The sequence below is a fragment of the Heterodontus francisci genome, chromosome 14 (assembly GCF_036365525.1).
Source record: "Heterodontus francisci isolate sHetFra1 chromosome 14, sHetFra1.hap1, whole genome shotgun sequence".
Lineage (NCBI taxonomy): Eukaryota > Metazoa > Chordata > Chondrichthyes > Heterodontiformes > Heterodontidae > Heterodontus > Heterodontus francisci.
In genome coordinates, this window is record NC_090384.1 from 33,678,466 (window position 1) to 33,703,473 (window position 25,008).

At 46.1% G+C, this 25,008-nt stretch overlaps 1 protein-coding gene across 4 annotated transcripts in view; it reads left to right on the plus strand.

Moving 5' to 3' along the window:
* The window catches only part of atg13 (ATG13 autophagy related 13 homolog (S. cerevisiae)), a 173,880-nt gene that overhangs the window by 45,783 nt on the left and 103,089 nt on the right, over nucleotides 1-25,008 (plus strand). For all 4 annotated transcript variants that reach the window (XM_068045973.1, XM_068045976.1, XM_068045974.1 and 1 more), the window contains exons 2-4: nucleotides 7,759-7,841; nucleotides 9,819-9,899; nucleotides 10,582-10,701. In XM_068045973.1, coding sequence (XP_067902074.1) covers nucleotides 7,773-7,841; nucleotides 9,819-9,899; nucleotides 10,582-10,701 — 270 coding nt within the window. In that variant the 5' untranslated portion in view covers nucleotides 7,759-7,772. The remainder of the gene's footprint in view (nucleotides 1-7,758; nucleotides 7,842-9,818; nucleotides 9,900-10,581; nucleotides 10,702-25,008) is intronic.

Genomic DNA, 25,008 nt, shown 5'->3' on the forward strand with positions numbered 1-25,008 from the left:
TCTCTCTCTCACTCCCCCCCCCTCTCTCTCTCTCACTCCCCCCCCCTCTCTCTCTCTCTCACTCCCCCCCTCTCTCTCTCTCACTCCCCCTCTCTCTCTCTCCCCAGTCATCTCATTATCAGAAAGGAAGAGGTGTTCAGTGTCTTGCAAAGCGTTCAGGTAGATAAGTCCCCAGGGCCTGATGGGATCTACCCCAGTATACGAAGGGAGGCAAGGGAAGAAATTGCTGGGGCCTTGACAGAAATCTTTGCATCCTCATTGGCTGCAGGTGAGGTCCCAGAGGACTGGAGAATAGCCAATGTTGTTCCTTTGTTTAAGAAGGGTAGCAAGGATAATCCAGGAAATTATAGGCCGGTGAGCCTTACATCTGTGGTAGGGAAATTATTGGAGAGGATTCTTCGGGACAGGATTTACTCCCATTTGGAAACAAACAAACCTATTCGCGAGACGCAGCTTGGTTTTGTGAAGGGAAGGTCGTGTCTCACTAATTTGATTGAGTTTTTTGAGGAAGTGACAAAGATGATTGATGAAGAAAGGGCAGTGGATGTTATCTATATGGACTTCAGTAAAGCCTTTGACAAGGTCCCTCATGGCAGACTGGTACAAAAGGTGAAGTCACACGGGATCAGAGGCGAGCTGGCAAGATGGATACAGAACTGGCTCTGTCATAGAAGACAGAGGGTAGCAATGGAAGGGTGCTTTTTTGAATGGAGGGATGTGACTAGTGGTGTTCCGCAGGGATCAGTGCTGGGACCTTTGCTGTTTGTAGTATATATAAATGATTTGGAGGAAAATATAGCTGGTCTGATTAGTAAGTTTGCGGACGACACAAAGGTTGGTGGAGTTGCGGACAGTGATGAGGACTGTCAGAGGATACAGCAGGATATAGATCGGTTGGAGACTTGGGCGGAGAAATGGCAGATGGAGTTTAATCCGGACAAATGTAAGGTAATGCATTTTGGATGATCTAATGCAGGTGGGAAGTATACAGTAAATGGCAGAACCCTTAGGAGTATTGACAGGCAGAGAGATCTGGTCATACAGGTCCACAGGTCACTGAAAGTGGCAACGCAGGTGGATAAGGTATTCAAGAAGGCATTACGGCATGCTTACCTTCATCGGTCGGGGTACAGAGTATAAAAATTGGCAAGTCATGCTGCAGATGTACAGAACTTTAGTTAGGCCACACTTAGAATATAGCGTGCAATTCTGGTCGCCACACTACCAGAAGGACGTGGAGGCTTTGGAGAGGGTACAGAAAAGGTTTACCAGGATGTTGCCTGGTCTGGAGGGCATTAGCTATGAGGAGAGGTTGGATGAACTCGGATTGTTTTCACTGGAACGACGGAGTTGGAGGGGTGACATGATAGAGGTTTACAAAGTTATGAGTGGCATGGACAGAGTGGATAGTCAGAAGCTTTTCCCAGGGTGGAAGAGTCAGTTACTAGGGGACGTAGGTTTAAGGTGAGAGGGACAAAGTTTAGAGGGGATATGCGAGGCAAGTTCTTTTCCCAGAGGGTGGTGAGTGCCTGGAACATGCTCCCGGGGGAGGTGGTGGAAGCAGGTCCGATAATGACGTTTCAGAGGCATCTTGACAAATACATGAATAGGATGGGAGGAGAGGGATACGGTCCCCGGAAGCGCAGAAGGTTTTAGTTCAGGCAGGCATCAAGATCGGCGCAGGCTTGGAGGGCCGAATGGCCTGTTCCTGTGCTGTACTGTTCTTCCTCACTCTCTTCCCCCCCCTCACTCTCTTTCTCTCCCCCCACTCACTCTCTTCTCTCCCCCTCCACTCACTCTTCTCCCCCCTCACTCTCTTTCTCTCCCCCCTCACTCTCTTCTCTCCCCCCTCACTCTCTTTCTCTCCCCCCCTCAACTCTCTTTCTCTCACCCCCTCACTCTCTTTCTCTCCCCCCTCACTCTCTTCTCCCACAAACAGACCCTCACACGCTAGCACGAGCCCACCACTAAGCACGCGACACAACTTCTCCCCCCTCACTCTCTTCTCACCCCCCTCACTCTCTTCTCTCCCCCCTCACACTCTTCTCTCCCCCCCACACTCTCTTCACTCCCCCCTCACTCTCTTCTCCCCCCTCACCTCTTCTCTCCCCCCTCACTCCTTTCTCTCCCCCCTCACTCCTTCTCTCCCCCCTCACTCCCTTCTCTCCCCCCTCACTCCCTTTCTCTCCCCCCCTCACTCCCCTTTCTCTCCCACCCCCTCACTCCCCTAACTCTCCCCCCGCACACCCTTCTCTCCCCCCGCACCCTTCTCTCCCCCCTCACTCCCTCACTCCCCCCTCTCTCCCCCCCTCACTCCCTTTCTCTCCCCCCTCACTCCCTTTCTCCTCCCCCCTCACTCAACCCTTTCTCACCCCCTCACTCCCTTTCTCTCCCCCCTCACTCCCTTCCTCCCCTCACTCACCCCCCTCACTCAACCCCCCTCACTCCTTCTCACCCCCCTCACTCCCTTTCTCTCCCCCCTCACTCCCTTTCTCACCCCCACTCACTCCCCTCAAGCCTCCTCCCCCTCACTCCCTTTCTCTCCCCCCTCACTCCCTTTCTCTCCCCCACCCTCACTCCTCCTCCCCCTCACTCCCTTCTCTCACCCCCTCACTCCCTTTCTCTCCCCCCCCTCCCTTCACTCCCCCCTCACTCCCTTCTCCCCCCTCACTCCCTTTCTCTCCCCCTCACTCCCTTTCTCTCCCCCCTCACTCCCCTTTCTCTCCCCCCTCACATCCCTTTCTCTCCCCCCTCACTCCCTTTCTCTCCCCCCTCACTCCCTTTCTCTCCCCCCTCACTCCCTTTCTCTCCCCCCTCACTCCCTTTCTCTCCCCCCTCACTCCCTTTCTCTCCCCCCTCACTCCCTTCTCTCCCCCCCTCACTCCCTTTCTCTCCCCCCTCACTCCCTTTCTCTCCCCCCTCACTCCCTTTCTCTCCCCCCTCACTCCCTTTCTCTCCCCCCTCACTCCCTTTCTCTCCCCCCTCACTCCCTTCTCTCCCCCCTCACTCCCTTTCTCTCCCCCCTCACTCCCTTTCTCTCCCCCCTCACTCCCTTTCTCTCCCCCCTCACTCCCTTTCTCTCCCCCCTCACACCCTTTCTCTCCCCCTCACTCCCTTTCTCTCCCCCCTCACTCCCTTTCTCTCCCCCCTCACTCCCTTTCTCTCCCCCCTCACTCCCTTTCTCTCCCCCCTCACTCCCTTTCTCTCCCCCTCACTCCCTTTCTCTCCCCCCTCACTCCCTTTCTCTCCCCCCTCACTCCCTTTCTCTCCCCCCTCACTCCCTTTCTCTCCCCCTCACTCCCTTTCTCTCCCCCCTCACTCCCTTTCTCTCCCCCCTCACTCCCTTTCTCTCCCCCCTCACTCCCTTTCTCTCCCCCCTCACTCCCTTTCTCTCCCCCTCACTCCCTTTCTCTCCCCCTCACTCCCTTTCTCTCCCCCCTCACTCCCTTTCTCTCCCCCCTCACTCCCTTTCTCTCCCCCCTCACTCCCTTTCTCTCCCCCCTCACTCCCTTTCTCTCCCCCCTCACTCCCTTTCTCTCCCCCCTCACTCCCTTTCTCTCCCCCCTCACTCCCTTTCTCTCCCCCCTCACTCCCTTTCTCTCCCCCCTCACTCCCTTTCTCTCCCCCCTCACTCCCTTTCTCTCCCCCCTCACTCCCTTTCTCTCCCCCCTCACTCCCTTTCTCTCCCCCCTCACTCCCTTTCTCTCCCCCCTCACTCCCTTTCTCTCCCCCTCACTCCCTTTCTCTCCCCCCTCACTCCCTTTCTCTCCCCCCTCACTCCCTTTCTCTCCCCCTCACTCCCTTTCTCTCCCCCCTCACTCCCTTTCTCTCCCCCCTCACTCCTTTCTCTCCCCCCTCACTCCCTTTCTCTCCCCCCTCACTCCCTTTCTCTCCCCCCTCACTCCCTTTCTCTCCCCCCTCACTCCCTTTCTCTCCCCCCTCACTCCCTTTCTCTCCCCCCTCACTCCCTTTCTCTCCCCCCTCACTCCCTTTCTCTCCCCCCTCACTCCCTTTCTCTCCCCCTCACTCCTTTCTCTCCCCCCTCACTCCCTTTCTCTCCCCCCTCACTCCCTTTCTCTCCCCCCTCACTCCCTTTCTCTCCCCCCTCACTCCCTTTCTCTCCCCCCTCACTCCCTTTCTCTCCCCCTCACTCCCTTTCTCTCCCCCCTCACTCCCTTTCTCTCCCCCCTCACTCCCTTTCTCTCCCCCCTCACTCCCTTTCTCTCCCCCCTCACTCCCTTTCTCTCCCCCCTCACTCCCTTTCTCTCCCCCTCACTCCCTTTCTCTCCCCCCTCACTCCCTTTCTCTCCCCCCTCACTCCCTTTCTCTCCCCCCTCACTCCCTTTCTCTCCCCCCTCACTCCCTTTCTCTCCCCCCTCACTCCCTTTCTCTCCCCCCTCACTCCCTTTCTCTCCCCCCTCACTCCCTTTCTCTCCCCCCTCACTCCCTTTCTCTCCCCCCTCACTCCCTTTCTCTCCCCCCTCACTCCCTTTCTCTCCCCCCTCACTCCCTTTCTCTCCCCCCTCACTCCCTTTCTCTCCCCCCTCACTCCCTTTCTCTCCCCCCTCACTCCCTTTCTCTCCCCCCTCACTCCTTTCTCTCCCCCCTCACACTCCCTTTCTCTCCCCCCTCACACTCCCTTTCTCTCCCCCCTCACTCCCTTTCTCTCCCCCCTCACACTCCCTTTCTCTCCCCCCTCACACTCCCTTTCTCTCCCCCCTCACACTCCCTTTCTCTCCCCCCTCACTCTCCCTTTCTCTCCCCCCTCACTCTCCCTTTCTCTCCCCCCTCACTCTCCCTTTCTCCTCCCCCCTCACTCTCCCTTTCTCCTCCCCCCTCACTCTCCCTTTCTCTCCCCCCTCACTCTCCCTTTCTCTCCCCCCTCACTCTCCCTTTCTCCTCCCCCCTCACTCTCCCTTTCTCCTCCCCCCTCACTCTCCCTTTCTCCTCCCCCCTCACTCTCTCTCTTTCTCCCCCCCCCCCTCACTCTCCTTTCTCCTCCCCCCTCACTCTCTCTCTTTCTCCCCCCCCCCTCACTCTCTCTCTTTCTCCCCCCCCCTCACTCTCTCTCTTTCTCCCCCCCCTGGCTACTAGTCTTAGGAGTTCAGACTTCCAAGCCTTGCCACGTACAGTGATCCCACACTGCTCAGCCATTTTCCTCAACTCCTCCATGGACAGTGCTTTTAACTTATCCCAATTTACGTCACCCTGGCTTGGAGAGCTACTAATTTCAGTTGCAGACATGTTGGTATTCACACACACGCAACCACAAGAAAGCCTGTATTGAAATCTTGCTCTTTTTTGACTGGGAACAGTTTAGCTTCCCACTTCCAATTTCTCTTGCTTGTCTGTGGGTCAGTTCCAGACGCTATCATCCAAATTTCTATTATGAGCAGTTAAGAAAGATGTCCAGGGGTCTATCTCAGCCTTCACCTGGTCTCACCATAACAGGGTTTAATTTTAAACACACTGTTTTTTTAGATCCTTATTCACCACTTTCCAATCATAAGGCAAAGACACGAGCACAAACAGGCTTTCTTAGGTTTGAAGAAGAAAGGTTGAAATTTATTAAACTTAAACTCTAATTCGGTTGACGCCTACGGATACACGATGCACCCATGCTAGCATGCATAACGTGAGACACATGCAAATAGAGACAGAAAAAGAACAGAAGAAATATCAAGTGGAAAAGTTTGAGGCAATATCTGAAAAGCTTTTGTTATGGTTCTTCAAGCACACTGTAGAGTCGTTGATTGTTGGTAGTTCTTGTTTTTCGTTGGGGCCCAGTATTATTCTTAAACCTTGTTAGCTGCAGGAGACTTTTCTCTCTTGGAATCCATGTGTTTTCAGTGGATTTAGAAGGTTGTGAGCAAGAGATGGGAGTAGACAGGAGAGATCTTCTCAGTCCAGAAACAAACAGAGATTCTCAGTTCAAACTGTTCATCCAATTCAGAAAAAAACCCAGGTTGCCAAGCAGGTTAGTCATGTGACTAACTGGTCTGACCACATCTTGGATTACAGCAGTCTCTGGAATGCTCCTCTCACACACAATACCTGGTGACCAAGGTCCATTGTGGGTTGAATGTGTCAGGGAATGGTCCTTTGTCCTTCCAATCACTGTCTGTTAATATGCAGATGTCTTTTCTAGCCACGGCTGATCTGTTTAACAAGTCCTTTCTTCACTCCATTAACAGTTTAAAAGCAGTGTTCATGACAAAATTAATGTTCCTCATTCTTGGCAGGTGGGGGCCGAACATGACTGAACGTAGCACCTTCACGAAACGTTCCCCCCTTCCCTCTCTGTTTTATTGTTTTCCTGTCAGCCTGATTTGACTCTTTCTATAGTTCTCGGCCCTTTCCTATGTAAGATTGTTGCTAGAATAGCAGTCGACTTGGTTTATGTGACCTAGAAATTGAACTGTTGATTGGCTTAATTTTGCCTCATATACTTAACTTGTACTTAAGTTTGTACAAAGTTGTACTGTCGTGTTATTGATGCAGTATTGCTTTCCTGCTGTAAATACTATAATGTTGATCTCTTTTATTCATTTCTGCTTGGGTCTTTTCCTCAAATGTCATAGCTAGTAGGCAATTCAGAAAGTTATGAATACAATTTAATGTCTTGTCCGTAGTATTATAGGCATCAGACTTCTCAATTAGAATGCATGTGAGGTTCAAAGAGTGGTGGGTAGAGAAGATTAACAATGATTTTGTAGTACTTTTTTGCAGCTTAAGTTAAATAAAAATTCTGAGGTGTTAAGTTCTTTTTTTAATGTCAGGGGGCCAAACATTTGTGATTAAAAAGTGAACAGTAATAAGGGAAAGAGAGAGACGAGTCCAGCCAAAATGGTGCTTGGAGCAGCCACTTCCATTCACGTATAAAATGAGAGTGCAGTAATGTAACATGAGAAAATGCCAACAGGCCCTTTGAGATTGTTGCTCCAGTCTTTCAACCTACCCAGCTTAGTATCTAACCGCATTTTGAACTTCCTTGATGTCTTTGCGACAGGTGTCTGCACCGGGGCAGGCAGAGGATGGTCATGAATTTATTAGATACTGAGCTTGTTTGCTCCAGCCAAAGCAACTGGTCAGGCCTGGACTGTAGCAGATCTCCACTTGTACTTTGTTTGTACTGGCAGTAGGGAAAAATTACACCTACAGTGTCTTTTGCAAGACCAATAAATCCACCATAGAAGTAAGGGTAGAAAAAATGCTTTCATCAAAATTTAAATTCACGGAGAAAATGGATTTTGGGAAGAAACAAATAAACCATTGCCACCTTAAGCAAGCAGTGCAAATCTAAATGTGTATGATAAAGCATGAGAATAATTAAAAATAGAGATTTTGAGGAAGGGAGAGAAGAACAAAGTTACTTGCATCTTAAGTTTTGTAAGTTGATAGGCAAATTGTTTTACAAATTCATATCCAGAAGGCTTATGTCTTTTAGTATCAGTAAGTTGCTTCTGTAAATTTTCTGTATGGGTGAACTGTTGCATTTTGGCCATTACAGGACTGCAGTAAATGAAACGACACTACAGTCCCTGGATGACCTGTGAGCAACACTATAGAAGAGGTAGTATTGAGTCTAATTCTAAAGGAACAATTCATTCTTTGGAAGAGGGTAGTCAGCCTAGATGCTTCTTAAACATTTAATAGCAGCTGGCTAAAGCAAACTGGGCCTTTTCATATAGCAGCACTGCTGTTTCCTCCTTTTTCTGCAAAGTGTGATTAAATTCTTATTTTCTGCTTTATCTTTAGATTTTCTTTTCACCATGGACAGTGAATTGAGCCCTCAGGATAAAAAGGACCTGGATAAGTTCATTAAGTTCTTTGCCCTGAAGGTACAAATTTTCCACATAATATGATACTGATTAATGCTTATTGAGAAGAGTGGCAACTTCCATTTTAAGTAATGTAAAGCTTTCAATTTACACAAACCTCCACTTCGTCTGTTGATCCAGTCAAACTAAGTAAACCTTGACTGTAGCTTTGAGTTGAGTTAGTGTAGCATATATTCACTTTCCTAGCAATGTACCCTAGATATCATAGCATTTGTTTTTATTGTAACCTTCACGCAATGGTCTGTCCCCTGTGCTCCAAAAACTACTTTTTCAATACTCATCCTTTATAGATGTGCTTGCCCGAGAGGTTAAGTGCCCACTTGGAGTAAAAGACATACTGGATCTGTTATAGTTACAACTAAAATATAAAACCTTCTCCAATGCCAGATATTACCACATACACTACTGCTTTGCAGCCTTAAACAGCTAGTCTCTTTGCTTAGAATTAAATCTTAGCATTAAACACAATGCTGAGCAAATACGAAAAGTGAAATATACATTTACATATAATCACAAGTCAACTAGACTGTCCGAATCGCTTGAGATTGAAATCTAGAATTTTTGTTTCTGTTTCTGAGCAACAAATTTGACCTGTTTCATCGCCTCTTGCTTGAAGTTTTGTTTGCCCTTAAGACCTATTCTGAGACCCCTTGCGATGTAATCAACTACAAAAGAACTGCAGAACTGTTACCATCACTGAATCCTCCACTATCAACATCCTAGGGGCTACCATTGACCAAAAACTGAACTGGAGTAGCCATATAAATACTGTGGCTACAAGAGCAGGTCAGAGGCTAGAAATCCTGCAGCGAGTAACTCGCTTCCCCAAAGCCTGTCCACCATCCACAAGGCACAAGTCAGGAGTCTGATGGAATACTCTCCACTTGCCTGGATTGCTGCAGCTCCAACAACACTCAAGAAGCTCGACACCATCCAGGACAAAGCAGCCCGCTTGATTGGCACCCCATCTACAAACATTCGCTCCCTCCACCACCGACGCACAGTGGCAGCAGTGTCTCCCATCTACAAGATGCACTGCAGCAACGCACCAAGGCTCCTTAGACAGCACCTTCCAAACCCACGACCTCTACCACTAGAAGGACAAGAGCAGCAAATGCATGGGAACACCACCATCTGCAAGTCCCCCTCCAAGTCACACATCATCCTGACTTGGAGCTATATCGCCGTTCCTTCACTGTCACTGGGTCAAAATCTTGGAATTCCCTTCCTATCAGCACTGTGAGTATACCTACTTCACATGGACTGCAGCGGTTCAAGAAGGCAGCTCACCACAACCTTCTCAAGGGCAATTAGGGATGGGCAATAAATGCTGGCCTAGCCAGCGGCGCCTGCATCCCATGCATGAATAAAACAAAAACCTCCTTTTAATGTAGTTAGCTGTCAAAGCCAACACTTCTATTAACTTCTTTTTAGATGTTGAGATCTTCAGACAACTGAAATAATATTCCATACAGGTCATAGTTACAGTGGAAAAACATTCAAATAATTAACACTAGGACAACTAAAAAACACTTTTTGCATTTCTTGGTCAATCATACAAATTTGCAGTGCAGTAGCTGCTCGGATATTTGTGGTGGAGTGTGACTTAGTGAAAACACTTTCACTTGTACCTCCTCTCTGAATTGGCTGCCACTGGACGATCTTCATGTGGAGAGTTTAAATGTAAACCTGTAGCTTTTGGGTTTGTGTACAACTTTATTTGTTGGTATATATCTTTTCAACTTTTGTGAAGAAAGTGGTAAACAAAACAGATTTTATTTAATTCTTTTCCAATTTCTGTCTCCCCAATTAACTTTACTGAGTGTTGAAATTGTAAGTTGTTTTGCTTCTAACTTATTACTGAGGTTAGATTAATAAATAATATTTGAAGCCATTGTTGGTAGTGATGGAGCTAAAGAAATTATACTACCTCCTGGTGATACTTGTGTCTCATTAAAACCACTGTCTATTTTGCAGACTGTCCAGGTAATTGTGCAAGCACGGCTCGGAGAAAAGATATGCACCCGTTCATCCTCTTCTCCTACAGGCTCAGACTGGGTAAGACACCTAGCCTCCCTCCCCAGTTTCCTCCCCTCCTGTTTTGAAGATGCTGACTCTTTGAGTCGTAGTTCCACATGTTTCAGCTGTCTTTCATTACCTTGCACGACTTCTTCATGTGGGAGTCTAGGCTGAAGGTTTTGGCAAGCTGTTGACATACTGTGAAGCAGTGGCCTTGCAACCAAGCCTGCTTATTGTTCCCATACATTATCTACACAAGCACTTTCTAGCAGGTGGTCACTGGATAGCAATCAGAATCAGAAACCTTGTCTGTTTTTTGTTCTCTGCCCCCCAACTTCCCTAGCTCAGAGTCACTGTACTGCCTCATGTATTTTTATTATAATATATGTATATATAACTCTTGATTTTAGATAAAATCATGTTCAGAGGGAACCAAATATTTTTAAATGCATGCTGGATATTTTTGACGAGTATGTGTTCTATATCTCGTGCTGAATGAAGCATTCTACTGAAAGTGGTTTCCTGTCTCTGCAATATGTCATGCATGATTAACTTTAAAAATACGATCTCTAGTAAGCGTTCTGACATTTTTTAGATTTGTGAATGTTATAAAAGATTTAAAATCTTAAATAACTTAAATGGATTTGAAGAAACCAAAATGAATCTTACTGTCACTATAATTGGATTAAGATGGCAAACAATATTGTGTTACCTGTTATAGTTTAACCTTGCAATAAAGGACATACCAGAAGTCACCCATGAGGCTAAGAAGGCACTGGCAGGGCAACTTCCAGGAATTGGGCGGTCGATGTGTGTGGAAATTTCTCTCAAGACATCTGAGGTATAATTCCTAGTTCAATTGAATGACGTGTCAGTATTTGTGTACCATTCATCTTTTTTACCAGTTTTTTTAATAACTCCTGGACTATCAATTTTAATGGCTATTGGCACTAATCTGCAATTTGATTAACAATTTCAGTTATTCACTAGAAAGAGTATAGTTGTGTTCCATTTTGGCAGACAATTTGAGGTTTCACTAACAGCTGTGATTCCTAGAGCTTTCCACAGGCTAAATTTTCACTGGCTTGCTTGCAGTTATGCTATAAATAAATAATACCATCAGATTTGTTTCTGTTCTTGTCCTTAAGTTGCTGATTCGTAATGTCCAATTCCACAGGCACCAACAATTATTCATTTCTGCAGTTGCTACGCAACCAGTCGTCTATATTTGGGCTACATTTGTTCTCCCTAACGGCACTGCAGTGTCATTGAAGTTGTGGTTTCAATTTTGAAAAAAATCAAAACTGAGATTGATAGATTTTTGTTGGGTAAGGGTATTAAGGGTTACGTAACCAGGGAGTTGATTGCTTTGTCATGCACAGAAGGAGCCGTGATGAAATAAACAATGAAATGGATGAACTATAAAGTTTTAAAAAGTCAACTGTTAAAATAAATCACAGGAACTTGGACACTTGAACCACAGTCAAAATGGAGTAGTGACCATGTGCCCCTCCTTTACTGGAAATCATAAACTCGTCTGCAAAGGTGAGGCCCGTTAACCTTGTCTCAAATAACTGGGGAGAGCCCCTTTGAAATTGAAAGGAGCTATTGTAAGTTAATGACTCTGATCGACGTGAATTAACTAATACAGGATGCTGGAGATAGTCTGGCTCGTAGCCAAAGCAAGATGAATAAGTTGTGAAGGAGCAACATCATAACCAAATGATTGCCGTTCAAACATCTAACGATGGCCATGGTTATCATCCTGGCTCATTGTGTGGTGACAACAGGGGAAAGGGGCATGCATCTCCTAACAGAAACTCAAGTGTGACAGATTTTGACCTGAAAAATCTAGTTGCCTTGGGGGGTAGAGAGAGAGAGCGGGGTGGGGGGAAGCAATCAAACCAACATCACAGAAAGCCTGTGAGAAGGATCTAGCAGGCAAGAAGAACCTTGCTGACTAAGAACAGCCACCACAGCAGAGACATCGCAATGTGACTTTGAGACTAACCACCTGTGAAGGTAACAAACTGTACACCACCAGCTTTGGGCTGCATTACAATTGCTAGAGCTCTACAATACCTCTGCAAGTTCAAGACTGCGAATAATCAGGCCTGCAACCTTTTTTTGAAAAAAATACTTTTCCTCACACGAAGACTCAATAATCTTCTGTAAACCACAAACACTTACCTCACTTGGGACTTTAAACTACCTCTTAACCTTTTCTCGCTATCTACCTATTCTTATGTGTGTGTGTGTGAGGGAGGTGATGATCATTTCGGGATTTGTTTAAAAATAAATATATTTTTTTAAACCTATGAGAAAACTTGTCATTTGTCTGTTTATTTGACCCTTGACACTCGGGCTAAAGCATCATTTTAAGGAAACGATTGCGGTCAGGTGAACAGTGGGAACCACCCAGACCCCTTATCTCCTGTCCATAACAGCTTCATGATCCCACTGTGTCACAATTAGAACACGCAAATCTCTGTCCTCACCCTTGTGTGTTCTGCTTTGCTGCACGAGCACATGATCACAGCGCACAGGCCGAACAGCTGGCTTAGTAAGCAGCTGTCTGAATGGACAGTGTGGGAGATCTGATTTTCCAGTTGCTAAACGATTTGGTGATGCTCATGAGACCACAAAATCATGTGTTCACTTAACTGCGTCAATGTCTTCAACCCTAGTCAAGCAATCATATCCTAAAAGAGTCTGGGACTGCTTCCATAGATCAATAGCTCATCATCCTTTGACATAATCCTTTTATAATCTGTTGCCTTCTCATCATCTAACCACAATTTCCTAATATGAATAATTCTTTGGCAGTACCATGTGGAGATTTCCACAACTTATTACATTTTTGTCTCCGACATAAATATTTCAGTTGCAAGTGGTATAAATAGCACATTTTAGTATTTAATACGTTGCATTGTCCATTGGATTCACAAGCAGAAATGCAGGGAGCATCCATCACTGTGATGCTACAAAACTCTCAACGTTAACCTTATTGTTTCACGTGGTGGTTCATTAATAACTCTTAAATCAACTGCACATCCTTTTCTTTAAATTTGGTATCAGAATAGCTTTGGTAAGTTTACTTCATACAAAGTTATCAGCTGGATCCAGGTTATCGAACCTGAGGCCCTCGGGCTGCATTGATTTCCAAGCCTCAGTAATCCTGCCCTTAAAACCCAGGTAAATCCAACCTGTTTGCACATATTACTTTTCTGGGGTTTTTTCTTGTTTTAATTTTGTGTTATACACCCATACCCATACTTATCGGGCGTATTCTTCATGTGATTTTCTCCAGTTCAAGTGCACCTCAATGCCACTTCTTTACGCCTGCCCCAAGTTGTCACTATGTCGCCTTTTCCTCCTCAAGCTTGCAGCGTTGATTCTCGTTCTCGTGTTGTTTACTTTCGGCCTCCAACTTTAGAAGTTCCAATTGATGTGCATATTCTTTGTCCTTTCCCTCGAAAGCAAATCAGGCTAGTTTTAGCTCTCTGCCAAGGTCGTTCAGAGCCCTGTATACATTTTTTTAAAACTGCTGATACTGCTCCTTTTACTTAAAAATTGAGAAGTTTAAATTGTCACTCAGAAGTGATATTGTAATTTCAGTTTTGCTGCCACTGTTCTTGCATTTTTGAACTTTTTCTCTCTCCAGATATTTCCCTCTGCTTCAATGACAAAGACCACTTCCATAAATGAATCTCCATTGCCTACAAACTAGTGTGCCTTTACCTGTCCAATATCCAGATAGTAGTAGCAAGCCCAGGGTCAAACAGAAACCTGCATCACGTATTTCAACTTGGTGAATCTTTCAATTGTCTCTGATAATTATATCATAATTTTTGAAAGGTATAGAATAAGCATTCCATCATCTGTGGTTTACACAATAAACCAATAAACAGATGTATTAAGCGTTAGTGAAGTGAACAGTTTCAAGGACAGACATCAGATTTGCAATAATTACTGGCTTTATTTCTCCTGAAATATATAGAAATAATAAGCAGTCATATGTACAAAAGCTTTGATACATAATATTCTTGATTATAACCTTGTACGGAGGTTTGATGCTAACCTTGCATGGAGCCTCTTGCCTGTCTCTGAAGGCATCAGAAGGCTTGCTGAAGTTAACCCAGGATATGCTTTCAAAATGCTTAGAAGGTACACGGGAACAAAAGGAATTAAAATGTAACTTAAACAAAAACTGAAAATATACAATTTCAAGACTTCAAATATATGCTTTAAAAGCACTTTTTTCTTTAAATTGAATGGACCCTTCCTGAAAACAAGATAATTGGTTCCCAACAGGTCAGAACTTGGAGGCATTCCTTCATCAAGAAAACACCCACTCAATAACTGCTTGAACAGTTCAGTTGTTACAAATTAGTAACAGTACTTTGGAAACAATGAACAAAGCGGGCAGATAAACTTTTCCTTTTGAAATTATCTTTTGCATCCCAGATCATAAGTATTTTCTGAAATCCGAGGAGGCAGCTAGCACTGATTAATGTTTAAAGTAACTGCCAGTCTGCAATACAAAAACATTAAAATAAGCATACTTTCCATACATTACAACACTAACTAACTACTTTTTCGAAGTACTTAATTGGCTGTGAAGTTCTTCGGGATGCCCTGAGGACATGAAAGATGCTATATAAGTAGCAGTTCTTATTATTAGAAATCATATGCTGATTGCCGCCTACCATTCCCTCCAAATGTTTGCATCTGTACTCCATGTCGAGTATCACTTGGAGGAAGCTCGGAGGAAAAAGGGTACAGCATTTCTAGGGCTTCAGTGTCTGCCCTGAGATTGTTTGACAGTGCCACTATTAAATCCTGAAGGACATAGCTGTCAGACTGGGCCTGCGCCAGATGGACTTGTAACCTACTTGACCATGTCTTCACCCTACCTATTGCAGACACATCTGTCTGCAGTAACATTGTTAAAAGTGACCACTGTGCAGTCTTTGTGACATGCTCCACCATGACCACATTCCCTCATCATGTAGTATGGCACTACTAGCATCCAAAATAGGACAGTTTGAGGACAGATCCAGCAGCTCAAAACTGGGCCTATAGGTGCTGTTGACCATCATCAGAGTTTTACACCATCGCAATCGGGATCGACTCCTCACTCACCAGCAGGAGACCAACTCTGATTCAATGTGGAGTAGAGAAGGGGCAACACCAGGCATACCTTAGAATAAGGTGGCAATCTAGTGAAGCTGTTACACTGAGCTACCTGCATGCTGGATACAGAGCCACATGGATGAGAGCAGCGTTATGTTGGGCTGCGACAGCCATCGAGAATGATGGTGGACAATCCAGCAGCCAATAGGCCACTCGGCCCCTCGAGCCTGCTCCGCCATTCAATAAGATCATGGCTGATCTGATTGTAACCGCGACTCCACTTTCCCACCTACTCTCAATAACCTTTCACCACCTTACTTATCAAGAAACTATCAATCTCTGCCTTAAAAATATTTAAAGACTTTGCTTCCACTACCTTTTGAGAAAGAGAGTTCCAAAGACACTCAATCCTCAAAGAAAACATTTCTCCTCATCTGTATTAAATGGGCGACCCCTTTATTTTTAATTAATGACCCCTAGTTCTAGATTCTGCCACAAGGGGGAGCATCCTTTCCACATCCACCCTGTTAAGATCCCTCAGGATCTTAAATGTTTCAGTCAAGTTGCCTCTTACTTTCCTAAACTCCAGCGGATACAAGCCAGCCTGTCCATCCTTTCATCATAAGACAAACTGCTCATTCCAGGTATGAGTCTAATAAACCTTCTCTGAACTGCTTCCAATGCATTTACATCCATCCTTAAATAAGGAAACAAATACTGTGCACAGTACTCCAGATGTGGTTCCATGTATAACTGAAGCATAATCTCCCTACTTTTGTATTCAATTCTTCTCGCAATAAACGATTACATTCTATTAGCTTTCCTAATTACTTGCTGAACCTGCAGATTAACCTTTTGCGATTCCTGCACTGGGACACCCAGATCCCTCTGCATCTCCGAGCTCTGCAATCTCTCACCATTTAGATAATATGCTTTTTTTTATTCTAACTGCCAAAATGGACAATTTCACATTTTCCCACATAATACTCTTTGCCAGATCTTTGCCCACTCACTTAAACTATCTACATCCCTGTGTAGCCTCCTTATAGGGTCATAGAGGTATACAGCACAGAAACAGGCCCTTCGGCCCAAAATGTCTGCGTCGACCATCAGGCACCCATCCAATCTAATCCCATTTTCTCGCACTTGGCCCGTAGCCTTGTATGCTGTGGCATTTCAGGTGCTCATCTAAATACTACTTAAATGTTGTGAGGGTTCCTGCCTTTACCACCCCTTCACGCAGCATGATCCAGATTCCAACCAGCCTTTGGGTGAAAACAATTTCCTCAACTACCCTCTAAACCTCCTGCCCCTTAGCTTAAATCTATGCCACCTGGTTATTGAGCCCTCCGCTAAGGGAAAAGTTTTTTCCTATCTATCCTATGCCTCTCATAATTTTGTATACCACAATCAGGTGCCCCCTCAGCCTTCTCTGCTCCAAGGAAAATAACCCCAGCCTATCCAGTCTCTCTTCATAGCTGAAATGCTCCAGCCCAGGCAACATCCTGGTGAATCTCCTCTGCCCCCTCTCCAGTGCAATCACATCCTTCCTATAGTGTGACGACCAGAACTGTGCACAGTACTCCAGCTGTGGCCTAACCAGCGTTTAACACATAACCTCCCTGCTCTTATATTCTATGCCTCGGCTAATAAAGGCAAGTATCCCATATGCCTTCCTAACCACCTTATCTACCTGTGCTGCTGCCTTCAGTGAGCTATGGACAAGCACCCCAAGGTCCCTCTGTACTCCCTCAGATCCTACCGTCAATTGTATATTCCCTTGCCTTGTTAGTCCTCCCAAAATGCATCACCTTGCACTTTTCAGGATTGAATTCCATTTGCCACTGCTCCGCCCATCTTACCAGCCCAACTATATCGTCCTGTAATCTAAGGCTTTCCTCCTCATTATTTACGACACCACTAATTTTTGTGTCGTCTGCGATCTTACGGATCATACCTCCCATATTCACGTCTAAATCATTAATGTACACTGCAAACAGTAAGGGTCCCAGCACCGATCCCTGCGGTACCCCACTGGTCACAGTCCTCCATTCGCAAAAACAACCCTCAACCATCACCCTCTGCTTCCTTCCACTAAGCCAATTTTGGATCCAATTTGCCAAATTACCCTGGATCCCCTGGGCTCTTACCACCTTCACCAATCTCCCATGCGGGACCTTATCAAAAGCCTTACTGAAGTCCATGTAGACTACATCAACTGCTTTACCCTCATCTACACATCTAGTCACCTTCTCGAAAAATTCAATCAAATTTGTTGGAGACAATCTCCCCCTGACAAAGCCATGCTGACTATCCCTGATTAATCCTGTCTCTCAGAATTTTTTCCAATAATTTTCCTACCACTGACAGAGTCACCAGGCCTACAATTGCCTGGTTTATCCCTGCTACTTTTCTTGAATAATGGTACCACATTCACTGTCCTCCAGTCCTCTGGCATCTCTCCTGTGGCCAGAGAGGATTTGAAAATTTGTGTCAGAGCCCTGCTATCTCCTCCCTTGCCTCACATAGCAGCCTGGGATACATCTCATCTGGGCTTGGGGATTTATCCACCTTTAAGCCCGTGAATACTTTTTTTTAATGCTAATTTGCTGAAGTATATCACAATCCCCCTCCCTGATCACTACACCTCCATTGTCCCTCTCCATAGCAAACACAGATGAAAAGTAATCATTCGAAACCTCACCTATGTCCTCCGGCTCCATGCACAAATTGCCTCCTTGATTCCTAATGGGCCCACTCTTTCCCTGGTTATCCTCTTGCCCTTAATATACTTATAAAACACCTTGGGATTTTCCTTTATCTTGTCTGCCAGTGTTTTTTCATGCCCCCTCTTCGCTCTCCTAATTACTTTTTTATGTATCCCCCTCACTTTCTATACTCCTGTAGGGCCTCTGCTGTTTTCAGCGCTCTGAATCTGCCATAAGCCTCCTTTTTATTTTCCTTGACCAATCCTCGATATCCCTTGACATCCAAGGTCCCTTGAGTTGTTAGTCCTACTCTTCACCTTTACAGGAACATGTTGGCCCTGAACCCTCATTATTTCCTTTCTGAATGACTCCCACTGGTCTGATGTGGACTTCCCTACGAGAAGCTGCTCCCAGTCCACTTTGGCCAGATCCTGTTTTATCATAATGAAATCTGCCTTCCCGCCCCCCCCCCCCCCAATTCAATACTTTTATTTCCGGTCCTTCTTTGTCCTTTTCCATAACTACCTTAAATGTTACAGTTATGGTCACTATCCCCAAAATGATCCCCCACTGCCACTTCTACCACTTGTCCGGCTTCATTTCCTAGGATTAAGTCCAGTACTGCTCCTCCTCTTGTTCGGACTCACTACGTGCTGGCTCAAAAAGCTCTCCTCAATGCACTTTAAGAATTCCGCCCCCTTTAAACCTTTTGCACTAATACTATCCCCTCTAATATAGGGGAAGTTGAAATCCCCTGACTGTTTGAAGGCCTGTAGTAAACTCGCAGCCAAGTGATTGTCCCCTTTTTGTTTTTAACTTCTACCCATATGGCCTCGTGAGAGGAACCTTCTAAGATATCATCCCTCCTTACTGCAGTAATTGACTCCTTAATCAACAGTGTAATGCCACCTCCTCTTTTACCCCATCCCCTATCACGTCTGAAGATTCTATACCCTGGGATATTGAGCTGCCAGTCCTGCTCTTCCCTCAACCATGTCTCTGTGATAGCAATAATATCATATTTTCATGTGTTAATCAACACCGTCAATTCATCTGCCTTACTCTGGAGGCGGTGGCGTAGTGGTATTGTCACTGGACTAGTAACCCAGAGACCCAGGTATTGCTCTGGGGAGATGGGTTCAAATCCCACCACAGCAGAAGGTGGAATTTGAATTCAAGTAATAAATCTGGAATTGAAACCATTGTCAATTGTTGTAAAAACCCATCTGGTTCACTAATGTCCTTTAGGGAAGGAAATCTGCTGTCCTTACCTGGTCTGGCCTACATGTGACTCCAGACCCACAGCAATGTGGTTGACTCTTACAAGCCCTATGAAATGTCCTAGCAAGCCACTCAGTTGTATCTACCCGCTAGAAAGTCAATAAAAAGGAATGAAACCGGATGGACCACCTGGCATCGACCTAGGCACCGGAAACGTCAACGGCAAACCCAGCCCTGTCAACCCTTAGAAAGTCCTCCTTGCGAACATCTGGCGGCTTGTGCCAAAGTTGAGAGAGCTGTCCCACAGACTAGTCAAGCAACAGCCTGAAATAGTCATACTCACGGAATCATACCTTACAATGTCCGAGACACTGCCATCACCATCGCTGAGTATGTCCTGTCCCACCGGCAGGACAGACCCAGCAGAGGTGGCGGCACAGTGGTATACAGTAGGGAGGGAGTTGCCCAGGGAGTCCTCAACATCGACCCTGGACCCCATGAAGTCTCATGGCATCAGATCAAACATGGACAATGAAACCTCCTGCTGATTACCACCTACTGCCCTCCCTCAGCTGATGAGTCAGTACTCCTCCATGTTGAACAGCACTTGGAGGAAGCACTGAGGGTGGCGAGGGCACAGAATGTACACTGGGTGGGGGACTTCAATGTCCATCACCAAGAGTGGCTCGGTAGCACCACTACTGACCGAGCTGGCGGAGTCCTAAAGGACATAGCTGCTAGACTGGGTATGCGGCAAGTGGTGAGGGAACCAAAAGGAGGGGAAAACCTACTTGACCTCGTCCTCACCAATCTGCCTGCCGCAGATGCACCTGTCCATGACAGCATTGGTAGGAGTGACCACCGCACAGTCGTTGTGGAGACGAAGACCCGCTTTAACGTTGAGGATACCCTCCATCGTGTTGTGTGGCACTACCACTGTGCTAAATGGGATAGATTTCAAATCGATCTAGCAATGCAAAACTGGGCATCCATGAGACGCTGTGGGCCATCAGGAGCAGTAGAATTGTACTCAACCACAATCTGTAACCTCATGGCCCGGCATATCCCCCACTCTACCATTACCATCAAGCCAGGAGATCAACCTTGGTTCAATGAAGAGTGCAGGAGGGCATGCCAGGAGCAGCACCAGGCATACCTCAAAATGAGGTGTCAACCTGGTGAAACTACAACACAGGACTATCTGCGTGCCAAACTGCGTCAGCAGCATGCGATAGACAGAGCTAAGCAATCCCATAACCAACGGATCAGATCTAAGCTCTGCAGTCCTGCCACATCCAGCCGTGAATGGTGGTGGACAATCAAACAACTAACTGGAGGAGGTGGCTCCACAAATATCCCTATTCTCAATGATGGGGGAGCCCAGCACATCAGTGCGAAAGATAAGGCAGAAGCATTTGCAACAATCTTCAGCCAGAAGTGCCGAATTGATGATCTATCTCGGCCTCCTCCTGAAGTCCCCAGCATCACAGATGCCAGACTTCAGCCAATTCAATGCACTCCGTGTGATATCAAGAAACGACTGAAGGCACTGGATACTGCAAAGGCTATGGGCCCTGACAGTATTCCGGCAATAGTACTGAAAACCTGTGCACCAGAACTTGCCGAGCCCCGAGCCAAGCTGTTCCAGTACAGCTACAACACGAGCATCGACCCTGCAGTGTGGAAAATTGCCCAGGAAAATTACACAAAAAGCAGGACAAGTCCAACCCGGCCAATTATCGCCCCATCAGCCTACTCTCAATCATCAGTAAAGTGATGGAAGGTGTCATCAACGGTGCCATCAAGCGACACTTGCTTAGCAATAACCTGCTCAGTGATGCTCAGTTTGGGTTCCACCAGGGCCACGCAGTTCCTGATCTCATTACAGCCTTGGTTCAAACATGGACAAAAGAGCTGAACTCAAGAGGTGAGGTGAGAGTGACTGCTCTTGACATCAAGGCAGCATTTGACTGAGTATGGCATCAAGGAGCCCTAGCAAAACTAAGGTCAATGGGAATCGAGGAAAACCCTCTACTGGCTGGAGTCATACCTAGCACAAAGGAAGATGGTTGTGGTTGTTGGAGGTCAATCATCTGAGCTCCAGGACATCACTGCAGGAGTTCCTCAGGGTAGTGTCCTAGGCCCAACCATCTTCAGCTGCTTCATTAATGGCCTTCCTTCAGTCATAAGGTCAGAAGTGGGGATGTTCGCTGATGATTGCACAATGTTCACCATTCGTGACTCCTCAGATACTGAAGCAGTCCGTGTAGAAATGCAGCAAGACCTGGACAATATCCAGGCTTGGGCTGATATGTGGCAGGTAACATTCGCGCCACACAAGTGCCAGGCAATGACCAACTCCAACAAGAGAGAATCTAACCATCTCCCCTTGACATTCAATGGCATTACCATCGTTGAATCCCCCACTATCAGCATCCTAGGGGCTACCGTTGACCAGAAACTGAACTGGAGTAGCCATATAAATACCGTGGCTACAAGAGCAAGACAGAGGCTAAGAATCCTGAGGCGAGTAACTTGCCTCCTGACTCCCCAAAGCCTGTCCACCATCTACAAGGCACAAGTCAGGACTGTGATGGAATCCTCTCCACTTGCCTGGATGGGTGCAGCTCCAACAACACTCAAGAAGCTCGTCACCATCCAGGACAAAGCAGCCCGCTTGATTGGCACCCCATCTACAAACATTCACTCCCTCCACCACCGACGCACAGTGGCAGCAGTGTGTACCATCTACAAGATGCATTGCAGCAATGCACCAAGGCTCCTTAGACAGCACCTTCCAAACCCGCAACCTCTACCAACTAGAAGGACAAGGGCAGCAAATGCATGGGAACACCATCACCTGCAAGTTCCCCTCCAAGTCTCTCACCATCCTGACTTGGAACTATATCGCCGTTCCTTCACTGTCGCTGTGTCAAAATCCTGGAACTCCCTTCCTACAGCACTGTTGGGGTACCTACCCCACATGGACTGCAGCGGTTCAAGAAGGCAGCTCACCACCACCTTCTCAAGGGCAATTAGGGATGGGCAATAAATGCTGGCCTGGCCAGCGACACCCACATCCCATGAATGAATAAAAAACAGTCAGAGAGCCTGCCGCTGTACCGGACGTCAGGTAGGTGCAGGGCCTCGATCCCCGCTCTTCCTTTTATAGCTCTTCTCCGACCCTTTTCCTTCCAGGTCCGCCACTGCCCCGGACATCAGGTATGTCCTCTTCACAACTTATTTTCTGACCTATCTTTGTGTCATTAGCAAATTTAGCAACCATACCTTCGGTCCCTTCATCCAAGTCATTTATATAAATTGTAAAAAGTTGAGGCCCCAGCACAGATCCCTGCAGCACACCGCTTGTTACATCTTGCCAACCAGAAAATAACCCATTTATGCCTACTCTCTATTTCCCATTAGCTAGCCAATCTTCTGTCCATGCCAAGAACTTTTATTTTCAGCAATACCCTTTGATGTGGCACCTGATCAGATGTCTTCCAGAAATTTAAGTACAGTACATTCACCAGTTCTCCATTATCCACAGCACATGTTACTTCCAAGAACTTCAGTAAATTGGTTCAACATGATTTCCCTTTCACAAAACCATGTTGACTCTGCCTGATTACCAATATTTTTTTTAAAGTGCCCTGCTATGATGTCTTTAATAAAAGCTTCTAATATTTTCTCTGAGCAGATGTTGAGCTAACTGGCCTGTAGTTTCCTGATTTCTGTCTCAATCCCTTTTTGAATAAAGGAGTTACATTTGCTATTTTCCAATCTAGTGGAACCTTCCCCGAATCTAGGGAGTTTTAGAAAATTTTAAACCAACGCATCAACTATCTCACCAGCCACTTTTTTTAAGACCTTAGGATGAAGTCCATCAGGACCCGGGGACTTGTCAGCTTGCAGCTCCAACAATTTGCTTAGTCAGTGGTGACCCCCAAGATGAGGGGAGGTGTTTTGATTCGCTTTTATTGAAGATGGTCATTGCCTGGCACTTGTGTGGCATGAATGTTACTTGACACTTATCAGCTCAAGTCTGAATATTGTCCAAGTCTTGCTGCATGTGGGTACAGACTGCTTCACTAACTGAGACATTGCGAATGTAACTGAACATTGTGCAATTATTAGTGACGATCCCCATTTATGACTTTATGGTGGAAGGAAGGTCATTGATGAAGCAGCTGAAGATGTTTGTGCCTAGGACACTGCCCTCCGGAAGCCCTGCATTGATGTCCTGGGGCTGAGCTGATTGGCCTCCATCAAGCACAACCATCTATCTTCCTTTCTGCTAGGTATGACACCAACCAGTTGGGAGTTTTCCCTCGATTCCCCTGACCTAATTCTACAAGGACTTCTTGACACAGTCAAATGATGCCTTGATGTCAAGGGCAGTCGCTCTCACCTTACCTCTGAACTTCTGCTCTTTTCTCCTTGTTTGGGCCAAAGCTGTAATGAGATCTGGAGTTGAGTGGTCCTGCAGACCCCAAACTGAGCATTGTTAAGCAGGTTATTGCTTTGTAAGTGCCACTTGATAGCCCTGTCAATGACCCCTTCCCTCATTTTGCTGCTGATTGAGAGGAGGCTGATGCAACAGTAATTGGCCAGATTGGATTTGTTCTTTTTGTGGACAGATCATACCTGGGCAATTTTCCACTTTCTCAGCTGGATGCCAGTGTTCTAGTTCTAGAGCAGCTTGGGTAGAGGCGTGGCTAGTTCTAAAGCACATGTCGTCACTACAATCGAGATGTTGTTGTGGCCCATAGTCTTTCCAGTATCCAGTGCACCCAGCGGTTCCTTGATAACACATGGAGTGAATTGAGTTTGCTGATTGGCTTCTGTGCTGAAGATCACGGGTGGAGGCCTAGATGCTTTGTCCATTCAGCACTTCTAGCTGAAGATGGTTGCAAACCCTTTAGCCTAGTCTTTTGCACTCACGTGCTGGACTCCACCATCATTGAAGATGGGGATGTTCATGGACCCTCCTCCCCACCCCTGTTAGTTGCTTAATTATCCAGCGCCATTCTCAGCTGGATGTAGCAGGACTACAGAGCTTTGAGCTGAATTGTTGGTCGCTGGATTGCTTATCTCTGTCTATAGAAAGCTGCTTCTGCTGTTTAGCTTGCATGTGAGTGTAAACACTTTCAGCCCAAAAGCTGAATGCACGATCCTACTTGACCTTCCAATGTTCTCACCATCAAAATGCCAGTATCCTGCCAAATCAGTTCGGTCTACGTGACATGACGCGCCTTGTATGCAGCAAAGTCTATGATCTTTGACGTCATAGGTTGATGTGGACCTTGCTGCAATTACAAACTCCAGTAATGCATTTTACATCTTAATGCTCTGTAAATAGGAACAGTTTTCTACTGCTCATTGTCCTTAATCTTGTCTCTATGTCTCCTCAATCTAGATCCCTTAATCACTGGAAGTTGTCTTGAATCTGTGTGCTTTCACCCTGTGATCTCCTCTGCCCAATTGTCAAATCTTTCTTTGTACTTGTATTACCTCATATCACCCGGCATCATGGTGAATTTGTGCTGTACCCTTTCGATTGCCTTAACATCCTTCCTACAAGTGATACATTTTGGTAAGAAGTGTGGGGAGAGGCAATATAAACTAAATGGTACAATTTTAAAGGGGGTGCAGGAACCTTGGGGGTATACATACACATATCTTTTGAAGTTGGCAGGATAAGTTGAGATGGCTTTTTTTTTTAAAGTGCATCAGATCCTTTGCTTTATTAATATAGTCATAGAATGCAAAAGCAAGGAAGTATGTTCAACCTTCATAAAACACTGGTGAAGGTCTCAGCTCGAGTGTTATGTTAAATTCTGGGAATGATGTTGAAACCTTAGAGAGGGTGCAAAGTAATAGTGGCAGGGATAAGGAGAGACTGGAGAAGCTGAGTTTGTTCTCCTTGGAGCAGAGAGAGTTAAGAGATTTGATGGAGGTGTTCAAAATTGTAAATGGTTTTGATGGAGTGGATAAGGAGCAAACTGTTTCCAGTGGCAGAAGGGTTGATATCCGGAGGGCACAGATTTAAGGTGATTAGCAAAAGAGCCAGAGGCAATATG